The 10923-nt window shown below is 59.2% G+C and overlaps 2 protein-coding genes across 2 annotated transcripts; both read right to left on the reverse strand.

Moving 5' to 3' along the window:
- Positions 1 to 2302: 2302 nt before the first annotated feature.
- LBRM_13_1260 (conserved hypothetical protein) lies at positions 2303 to 5410 on the reverse strand (the record flags this gene model as incomplete). Its single annotated transcript, XM_001563217.1, has 1 exon — positions 2303 to 5410. The coding sequence occupies one exon, from the start codon at positions 5408 to 5410 to the stop codon at positions 2303 to 2305; it is 3108 nt and encodes a 1035-aa protein (XP_001563267.1).
- A 3446-nt stretch (positions 5411 to 8856) lies between these two features.
- LBRM_13_1270 (putative phosphoprotein phosphatase) lies at positions 8857 to 10497 on the reverse strand (the record flags this gene model as incomplete). Its single annotated transcript, XM_001563218.1, has 1 exon — positions 8857 to 10497. The coding sequence occupies one exon, from the start codon at positions 10495 to 10497 to the stop codon at positions 8857 to 8859; it is 1641 nt and encodes a 546-aa protein (XP_001563268.1).
- Positions 10498 to 10923: the final 426 nt, after the last annotated feature.

Below are 10923 nucleotides of genomic sequence, written 5' to 3' on the forward strand. Positions count from 1 at the left end.
GCAAAGTGTGTGCGTTTGCGTGTGTGGGTGTGTGCAACTGGAGTGGGTGCCGTAGTGCAAGGTGCCTCAAGATCTAGCCAAAATTGAAACTACGGACTTCATCGAGCTGCGCAGGCACTTTCTCCGCTTTGTTTTTGTGTATCATTACCCCACCCCCTCGTCCCCTCCTCGTCCCCCTCGTCTTCCCCACCCCCGTTCAGAAGTAGGCGATCACAGTGGAGTTGGATGCGTCTCTGCCACCTCTGCACGTGTCTGGGGTGATTCTGGTGTGGAGCTCATCGGTTTCCCAGCATAAGGCACGGCGAAAGCGATGAATTCTCAGCAGGCATACGCACACACGAAGGTAGAAAGGCGACACGCACGCGACACGTTATCTCTCTCCCGTCTCACCGGATTCTTCGGGCCTCTATGCTGGTGCCCATTTACCCACAGCATATCGCCACCCCTCCCCAGCTTCCTGTCCTCTACAGCCCCCCTCTCTCTCTCTTCTCATGTCCACACCTTCCACGTCACCTCGCTATGTTCCTCAACACTACACCGCATTGCAGGCCCCTGCACACACAGGCAGGGTTAAGGGAGGGGAATGGAAGGGGGTAGGGGAAGAGGGGCTGCGGTTCGTCAAACTACAAAAGATAGCAGCATAGAAAACAACGCTGTTCCCCTTTCGTCTCCGCTCCACAACGAACACGCTAACTAAGGCACGCACACAGCCGCAGCTCACCCACGCCTCTGCCGCACTGCGGCTTGGCCCAGGTCGTCAGGCACAAACCGCCTGCCGCCGGATCGGGCCATGCGTCTAGCGGGCTCCTCGCATACCTCCTTGTCTCTTCGGCGCACACGTGCTGCGCGATCGGTGCCAGGCAGACCTGGGTGGACTGCACGCCTCCATCCACGCCCGCCGCGTCCACGGCCCTGCGAGACCCCCGCACCCAGCCTGCACTCCACCCTTCTCCCTCAGCCGCCTCACACGGGGGTCCTGGAGGCCTCCATGGTGCAAGCCGCGGTGCTCGCGTCACGCCTCCGGGGCCTGCACCTCATCGGCCCACCCGGTCGGGCGTAGGTAATGCCGCACACTTCGCACACATGCACTGTGTGGCGGATTTTGCGTGGATCGCGGCGTGTCTTTTCCGTCCCTCGCTCGCGCTTCTCTGGCCTCTGAGTGCTTTCCACGGATGCAGTCCACCATTCCTGGGGTGCTGAACAGCGTGCGCGCACCAGTGGATTATGGGGGCCTGCTTCAGGACCGCGCTGTCTGGGGAGAGGGACTCGCTGCCTTCATCGACGCAACGGTGTGTATGTGTATATATCTGAATGGCTTGCCCGACTGCACTTCTGGAGGTGGGACGCTGATACGAGTCTGCGGCGGGAGGAGTATTCCGACTTCAACTGGTGAAGCCGCACGTCTTTGACAGAAGGGAGTCGGTAGCAACAACTGCTCAAGGAGGACAGCCAAAGAAACGCCCAAGAGCAAAGGTCGAGGAGTGCACACACGCACGCACACACACAGTGAAGTACGTGCGTGCGCCTCTGTAGTCGCACAGCTACGAGCCCAAGAACAAAGTTCTCGAAGTCTCTGTGGTGCAACGTAGCGGAAAGGATAGAGGTGGTGAAGTAATGGGGTCCCTCTGCCACTCTGACACGTACGGGTCAACACAAGTATCGGCCTTACTTGTGACCCGATCACCTACACAATCACCGCTCCGCACAAACATATCTTCCAGAATCACTGAACACTTTCGCGAAGCAGTGACGCAGCCGGCAATAAAATGTGGGCAAGGGACTCCAGAAGCGTCTGCAGCGGTCCTCCTGTGCGCACCGCCGCTTTGTCTGCGAGTGTCTGCAGAACAAGGCACCTGTGATGAGGACGTGGAGAGATGAGGAAAAGCAGGGAGGGCCTGCACAAAGCCTTCCTACACACACGCAACACACTAGGCCCCGCAGCAGCTGGCATCCACTCATGCAGAAGGCAAAGACCATGCCTTAGCTTAGCCAGATACACACATATACATACACATGTACATCTAGTGGGCAGGGGCGATACGAGAGAGGCGGACATGATCAGAGTGGGGGAGAGAGGAGGACTCCCAGTGCCACATGCGAGCATGTCCTCGCTTTTTTCTGTGTGTGTGTGTGTGTGTGTGTGTGTGTGTGTGCGCGTGAGCATCTTCCTCGTGCTCAGCGCCACAGCATCCACAGTGCTCGTACTTGATTCCCCCCCCCCCTCCTCTTTCCCTGGGCCTGAAACTCCTCGAGACCGCCCTTGCGACTCTCATTCTTCCCGTCTCTCTAGTGCAGATGTCGTCTACTTATTTCTCTTCTCTTGCGACGCCGTCGACGACACCTTCGGAAGTGGTGGCATGCCAACCAGCTTGCGGATGTCGCTGTAGGCGTAAGCCTTCCCCAGCTCCGAGCTCGCCTTGATGCGCAGGAACTTGTCCTCGGTGACAAAGAGGACCGTCGCCGCCCGCTGCTGTCTGAGGTAGACCGCGTAGCCTAGAATGCGGTCATCATTTGTCGTGGCATGCAGGTCGTACGCCTGGACAACCTCCGTCCGCTTCTGCAGTAGTAGGCGGCCCTGTGCTGCATCGCTCAAGCACGCTGCAATCCAGTTGCGCAGCTCATGGGCCCTTTGTCGGCGCCACTCGCGATCGTGCGTGCCGCTCACACCGGCGGGTGCTGCTGCTGCTGCAGCGGTGGTGGTGGCGACATGGTCGCTCTTGCCACTGCCGCCACCGCCGCCACGGTCCTTGTGCATGCGGTCCAACTCGTCGAGCACAGTAAAGGGGATGCCAACGAACCACTTCTCCAAGACTAAGTTCATCACACCCGGCTCGGAGTCGAGGAGTGAGGAGGTGTCAAAAATGACACACTGCAGTGCACTGCTGCCACCCCTGCTCTTGCGGCTGTCAGTGCTGGCGGTACGCATGTGAGGCTGAGAGGACAACTCCGTCATGTCGACCATGCTGGTGGTGGTCACCGTCGTTGCTGCCAAAGTCTGATTGGCCGCTGCAACTAAAGCGGCGGCCGCTGCCGCAGTAGTGCTGCGAGTCATCATAGACGGGTAGCAGTAGTACGGGGATACGGAGGCAAAGGAAGAAGAGGTGGATTCCCTTGGGCACTTCTCGTCATCGGGGACACCATCTTTGAACTTGATACTGTCAGCGCTCTCACGCCCTGTGACGAGTCCCGCCGAAGCCTGCGTCAGCGCCGCGTGAAGCGACGGGGAGGCCAGGGCCGCAAACGGCGAAGAGGTCGACCAGGACGGCGGTAACGACGACACACTCCTCTTCAACAGAGCCTTGTCTGACTTGATTGGCACCACAGACGATAGGTGCTCTGAGGAGTGCTCCGGCGGAGAGTGCAGCGGCGGTGCTACGGCACTCACGATGAACGAATTTGATATGGGCTCCGTATACCTCTCACTCGCTGTCTCGCCGACCGGCACCGGGGCTGCCAGACTGCGCAGCTTGCTCAGCTGCTTCGCCCACACTGGGCTATTAGCAAGGCGTGTTTTACCGCGGGTGCCTTTTGTCGGTGTACCCTTGAGCACCACAGCCTCCACCGCTCTCTCCTTCTTTGCTTTCATCGCAGCCGCACCTTTTCGCGCTCGTGCGCGGCGTACGCCCATTTTGGCGGCTGCGTGGTTGACGTTCTGCTTCGCACTGGTCTTGTAAGACGCCAACGCGTTTGCTGGCGTTGGAAGGAGCGCGTCCCGCTTCTGCACTTTGGCGGGGTCCAAGTCAGACTTGTCGCTGTCGACCGCTGCAGGCGGTACTGGGGTGACCTCACCGCGCGTGGCAGTGGCCTCGGCCAGCAAGCGGTACTGTGGCGCATGCTCCAGCGCGGCTTCCAGAGTTGCTGCCGGTGACGGGAGTGACTTGCATTCTCGGTCCTCACGCGGGGTCGCATCCGATGGCGGAGTCGACGGCTGTCGACGTGGCTGCTGGAGGTTCTCGAGTCGACGCAGGCGTGAAAGATTTATGAAAGAAGGCGGTAGCGGCGCCTGCACTGTCCCCCTCCGCGACGTCACAGGGGCCACCGCTTTCGCGTCAGGAGACAACGATGTCGGCGACGTCGGTGCTCGTTGGCGCAGCTGAGCAAGTCTTGCTGAGACGATGGATGGTTGAGGCAGGCCTGGCCCTGGTGAGAGAGAGCACGCCGCGAGATGCGCGGGGGTCAAGAGCGCTGCGGCTGTCCTCCGCTGTGATCCTGTTGGCAGTTCGTGAGGCGCCGGTGCCACATCAACGGCAGGCCCGACGCCAGCCACACCGTTCTTGGACGTAATGTAAGGATGCTGATTGCTGCAGTTCTCAGCAGCGGAGGCTATATACTGGTTGGCGGCACGTAGGCGACTTAGCGCTGACGCAGTGGACTGTGCCGAGTCGCTCGCTGTACCAGAACTATGACCGCTGTCCACGTCCTTTTCATTGCGATATGTCGTTAAAGCCGAGGCGCGCAGGCTGGCGAGGCCCAACGACTCAGCGAAGGGGCTGGCACCAGCGGAAGTCGTTGTGTCGTTGGCAGTCGGCACTGTCGGTGGCCCTTTGCACTGCTGCCCCACGCTCTTTCCTTCGCTCTGGAAGGATTCTGCGATGGGCAGTGACGGTGGCATCAGTGCATCACTACGGGAGCGCTTTAGTCGGTCACTCTGCAGCACAGCCAGCGTGGCCTGCGCAGACGTGCCGTTCAGGAAAGACAGGCGCTGGACAAGATCAGGAGTGTACGGCGACGACACACACGACGATGGCGCTGATGACGACGGACCACTGCCGCCGAGTTCGACCCTGACGTCGCACGAATGACGAAGGGGCGACTCCTCGTTGCCGTAGAGATCTGGCGATAGCATCTGAGAATCATACGAGAACCTTTGCAGGGGCGCCAGGCCAGCCAATGCCCGCAGCCTCGCCAGCGAGGACTCCGCTGGTGTGCTGGAGTGCAGGGAGAACGAGCGTGAGGTATGAGTTAACGGTTGCTTCTCTAGTGGCCATGCTGTAGTGTCTTCGCGCAATTCCTTCGGCAATGACGTTGGCGCAGGCGATGGAGAGAACGTCGCTGCTTTGCTACCCAGCCGCATGCTTGGGCCTGCGGAAGACGGTGCCAGGTCTGGTGTTGCTGTGGCCGCGCGCAGGTAGCCAAATCCGCCACCGCTCTGAATTCTGCTGTGACTCAGCGATCGGTGTGTGTGTCTTTCTCGAGTCGTGCCGTACGTTAGCAGCGGCGAGGAGAGTGATGTGTCATCACCACAGCCGCTGCTGCTAGTGCCCACGCTAGGTGTCGAGGATGTCAGCTCTGGCTGACCGCTTTCCCTTTCACCCGTGCTCGTCGGCTGCTCTGCCGGCTTCGGCTTGCTCCGTGGCGGGCCTGAGAGACACCGACCGCGTCGTTCGGATAGCTTGGGTGGCTTATGCATGCACGCACAAGGCGCCTTGCTCCGCCAGTGTCACTGCGGGTCCTTATAACCTTTTCCCTACCCGTCTCGGAGTCAAGGTGCAGCACACACGCAGTCAGGCGTGAGGATTTGAATATCCCGTCCCTCTCCCCTCCGCTCTACTCTGCGGTTTTCTTCACGACACACTTTTCCGTCCTTCTAAGGGTGCCGCCAATCTTTTCTAGATCCCGGTCACCAGCGCGCACACACTGGTGAGACCCAGCAAGGAGGTCCTTACCTTTACCCTGGCTTTCTCGGCAGTGAAAGAGCCCGACGACGGATGAACGGTGGCGTCTGTGAATGTGGGTAGGAGCAGACCGACTTCGGGAGTGGCGTGTGTGTGGGGGGGGGGGTCGATGAGGGCGTACTCACGCGTGGGTCTCGTCTCACGGTGCGCTGCTCAAGCAGATGTAGGCTGGGCTTGTATGAGGGCAAACGGAGCAAGAGGAGGAGAGGAATCGGGTAGGGCGGGCAGCCGTCGACTCCTCTCCGAGTTGGAGTGATTGAATGTCCAGATGGTCGCACGTGAGAGCGAAGAAAAGCTGAAAGACTGACGCAGACACACGGTGGGAAGCGAAGGGAGGGAGGGAGACGGGGAGGTCAATGACAACAAGGAGTCGGGTTGCGACCATGCGTGTGTGAGTGAGCTGCAGGCGTGCGTGGCATGTGCATGCCAGGAGGGGGACCGAAGAGGAAGAAAACGAAGGAAGAGCACAAGGAAAAGACAAAACCTGCAAGATGGGTTGCCGCCGCCGCCGCCGTCGCCGCGTGGGGGAGGGGGAGGAGGGGGGCGGCGGCGTCCGCGAACGCCGCTCTGGCATTGACATGGTCGTCACATTGTCGCCAAGTCACTTTATTTTGCGTCATTTTTCCTCGACGTTTTTTTTTGGGGGCGGGGGAGTTTGTGTTGTGGTTCGATTCACCGTGACCAACAACAGCGATGATGAAGGGGGGGGGGTGGACCGGCAGAGGGAGAGAGAGGAAAGGCGAGAGGCGGGCGTGTTGATGCAACCACGGCAAACAAATAGCAGCGAAGAGAAGTCGGGGGAGGAGGTGGAGGTCATAGGAGAGGGGGAGAGTAGGCGAATGTGCACACACACACACACACAAAAGAGGTTGCCGAAGAGGAGGAGTGGGTCGTCCACTCATCACCTGTCAAGACACCTAGGCAAGGATCCTGACAAAGCACACGCGCCTTCGCACATGAAGACGACGACGACATCATCCAACGTAACCGGCGGCAGCGAAGGAAGGGCAGAAAAGGGGGAAAGGGAGGAGGTGACGGCAGGGAAAGACGGCAGCGCTCTCTGAGAAAAGAGGGCTATAAAAGGCCGCGAATTCGAACGACACACCGCACGAGAGACGAAGAAAAAAAAGCACGAGAACCACCGCCCATGTGCGGTCGTGGGGCTTCACCCCCCCCCCCTCCAGTCTCTCTTCATCATAACGGGGCCAGCAGCCGAGGGACAGGGAAGAGGGAGGACACCGAGGAAAGCGGAAGCGCACACACCAAGGGTATGGTCGAACGTAGAGAGAGAGAGAGAGTGAGACAACACAAGGGAGCAGAAGAAATTTGGCTGAGTCGGAGGAAGGGGTGTCGGGAGTTGGTGGGAAAGGGAATAAAGGGGAAAGAGGGAAATTGTGTGGTTGAACAAATCGGTAACTTCGAGCAATGGCGCGCGAGGGGGAGAGACGGACGCGTCAGTTTGTTGTGAGGCGGGAGCTCTCCTCACAAAGAGCGACCGCACGGGAAGGAGAAAGGGCACATGCACGCACAGACAACCCTACCCAACGCCTGTATTACCTCGCTCCACTTCTCGAAAACAAAGACGACGAAGACAAAGAACACCCACGGCAGAGAACGATCGGAAAGAGCTCACGTGAAAGGAGCGGCAAAGGAGAAGGGAGAGCAAAATGAAAGACTCCGCAGGAGACGGGATTTTTAAATGAGGCATCAGGGCGTGTGGACAACAACAACCGCGGCAGCGGTGACCAAACACGAGCGCAGACTCGGCGCTAATCCGCAAAACAAGAAGAGAAGTTGGTGGGACGAGCACGACGGAGAGGGAAGCGAGGTGACCGTCGCTTTGCTCTCCTCGCTCGCTGGAAGACTGGGGGAGGAGGGGGGGGGGCGTGGGGGACAAACCACAGACAGGAAAGGGGAGAAAGAAGAGCGACAGTGCGAGCAGAAACTGTGAGCAGCCCACACTCACCCACACATCGAAGAAGAACGCACCAAAGAGCAACGTGATGGCGATTAATTCTTCTTCGTTTTCGTTTCAGCGGGCCTCTTCTGCTCCCATGGTTGAGGCCAGCCGCTTCTGTGGGTGGTACCTCACCGCCCAGTGCCCCAGTCGTGGGGAAGCCAAGAGCCTGCAGCTCACCCTCGGGTACAGCGGCGGGCTCGTGGTATCCGCGGAGAGGTCCGGGCTCGCTCTGTGCCGAGGAAACACTTGCGGTCATCATAGCATTCATACTAGCTCACTACACATCACGTCGATAGTGAAGCGAATACATGTCTCCACCCGCCGCCTCTCTGCGTGCCTGCGCTGCGGTGATGTTGAGCGTAATCCTGGACCTCGCCTGCGCTACATGCAGTGGAATTGGAAGACACCAGACGGTGCCTAACGGTGCTGGTTGTCCCGGCTCCTTAACTGCATCTTCGATGCCAGTGTGCATTCTGCAAGAGACGCATTTCACTCCCACTGGCCAATAGAGACGCTTCGTCTCCGTCGTTCTCAGCATTCAGGGATAGCACGAGAAGAAGAAAAAGAGCACGCTGGTGGCATCCCCGTGCGCATACAGCAGGATACACAATGCATAAGCGTAGGCTCCCCCCTCCCCCTTCTCAAAGACGAGGTTGAGGGAGCTACGGCTTGGCTTTGCTGCCATGAGTCTACTAGATGGGCGCCTTCCGCGCCGGCTACATAACGAAGAGTAACCTGGTGGCACGGGAGGTTCTTGACCAGATACGAAGGGGTAATGGTGCACGCAGTCCTCAAATTATCGAAATGAATGACCCAACGGGGTGGGGAACTGCTCTCTAATACGAATTGGCTCCAAGGAGAAGCACGGAGGATGCAGCAACCCCACAAGCGCCCGCCCGCACAGAGAGAGAGAGAGAGAAAGAGATGTATTTACTGCAAGGCACGTCAGAGCACCCACTGAAAACATCAGGCCTCAAAAGAAGAGTAGCGAAACCAAAAATGACACCACGCAGAGGGCGCCGCGTAGTAAAGTGTAGGCGTCATTCGGGGAGTGAGAGAACAAGGGGGTGAGGAGGAAGAGGACAATAGAGAAAGGGGGCGGGGGGATGGCAGAATTTCAATACGCCAACTGCGACATACCGGGCCAAGGCGCACGGTGTACATTCTCCTGTTTGATAATATTTGCTTTCATTCATCTACAATCAAATTTTAAAACACAGGCTACATGAACATAGCCGCGAACGCGAAGTCCTCCTTGCGGGCCAGCGCCTTCTCATCCTTGTCAGCTCTGTCGTACTGCTCGAAGATGGGTTTCCAGGCGCGCCCCTTTACAACAAGCACGGCGCCTTTATTCCTGTTCACGCCGCAGTAATTTGGGGCGGAGAACACCGTCACGACGTGATGGTTGTGCATCCACATGTAGCCCTCCATCGTCACCTGATGTGCGCGGCAGATAAAATCAAATTTGTTGTCAGCGCAGAACGTGTACGAGGCTGATGTGCCAAACAGGAAGCCGCAGCCGCGAGGGTTCCGATCATACATGGTCACCTCGTTCGTGGGGTCTGACCAGAGAAGGCCCGTGATAATGTCATCCTCATCAGCAGTGATGTTGCCGCAGCTGTAGTTGCGCCGATCGATCCTCGAGATATCATCCACCTTCTGCAAGGTTGGCGAGAGGCCGCCGTGAGTAACAAAGAAGCGCATATACAGTGACTGCACGATAGCAGCCAGCGGCAGGTGAAGGAACACCTTGTTCACGGCGCTCCACACCGCCGCGCCGGTTGCGGCGCCGAGCGACGACGTCACCTCCGTCAGGAAGCCGTACACCCGCGACGTCCTCTCCTCCTCGTGGTTGCCACGCATCAGGTACACCAGCGTCGGGTACTCCACTTTCAGCGCCAGCAGCAGCAGCACCACCTGCAGGCTGTGCGGGCCGCGGTCCACGTAGTCGCCCATGAACAGGAAGCGGCGGTCGCGTCCGTCCAGGTTGCACTGGTGCCGGTCGTACTGCTGGCAGAGCACGCTCGTGTAGAGGTCCTGGAACTGGCCGTGGATGTCGCCCACCACCACCAGCGTGTCGTGTTCCAGCACCTCCAACTCCAGCACCGCTGGCTCCTTCTCCAGCACCGCCGTCGCCGCGGCGCACAACCTCATGAGGTAGTCCTCGCTGAAGAAGTGAGCCTGCGTGCACTCGCCGCCGTCCTCCTGCGATGCCGCCGGTGCACCGACGTCGCCGCGCTCGCCGCGGCGCAGCAGCCACTCAATCAGCGGCACAAACTCCCCGCTGCGCGGCGTCACACGAAAGAAGGCGTTCGTCTGCTTCTGCTCGACCCATTCGACCTCTTGGCTGACCGACAAGCTTGACAGGCTCGTATCGCATTCCACCCACTTGAACGTCAAGGAGGAGCTTTTGGTAGAACTGTCTTGCTCCTTGGTTTGCTCTGTCGAACTGCACGGCGAGTTGTACACGGGGCTGCTGGATCTGGCGTTGCTGAGGACAGGTGTAGACAGGTGTGTTTCCACTCCCAACGGCGACTGCGAGCCGGCAGAGCTAGTGAAAAACCGAGGCTTCCATGGTATGGACGGCGGGCACTTTTGAAAAGACTCGGGGATTTCACTGACGCGTCGAGGAGGCGACACCGGCGGGCCCCCCTGTAGAGGCTCTGTGCCGCTCTTGGTAACTCGCACGATCAGCGGCATGGTCCCGCTGGAGTGGTCATCCCCCTCCGATGTAGTTGCGCCCCCTGCAGAGTCAAGGGAACTTGGCACCTGCACCGAACTCCCTTGTGACTTTTCAGACGCCGCCGCGAACGTCCGCTGAAGGACCGATGAGTTCGAAATTAGTGCGAAGATCGGCTGCATAATTCGCTCCGCCGTGCTTGGCCGCGTTGGGCGTTGAGAAGGACTCCTTGAGCTCGGCGATGGCGGCTTCGGCTTTTCCAGACCCGCGGGCAGGTCGTCAGAGGGGGTGCTGGAGCAGTCCTTGCTCTTTTTGCCTGCTCGACAGAGGGGTGAAGCTGCAGCGGCAACTGCGACGTGGTCAGAGCCGTAGGAGCTGAAGAAAACGCCTTCGTTGCTCTTCGAGGATTCGGCGCGCAGCTTCGGGGTTGGTGACGAGAGGGGCGTGCGAGACTCGTACGCATCGTCCTCATGCGACCCGCTCAGCGGAGAGTTCGACTGCCCTGTCAAACAGGCGTACGGATCAGTTGACATGACTGCAAGATGAGTCAGTGACAACCGAAGAGCGAAAGCAATGCAGCAAGCAGCCAGAAGAACGCGTATCACAAC

The sequence above is a fragment of the Leishmania braziliensis genome, chromosome 13, assembly GCF_000002845.2.
Source record: "Leishmania braziliensis MHOM/BR/75/M2904 complete genome, chromosome 13".
Classification (NCBI taxonomy): domain Eukaryota; phylum Euglenozoa; class Kinetoplastea; order Trypanosomatida; family Trypanosomatidae; genus Leishmania; species Leishmania braziliensis.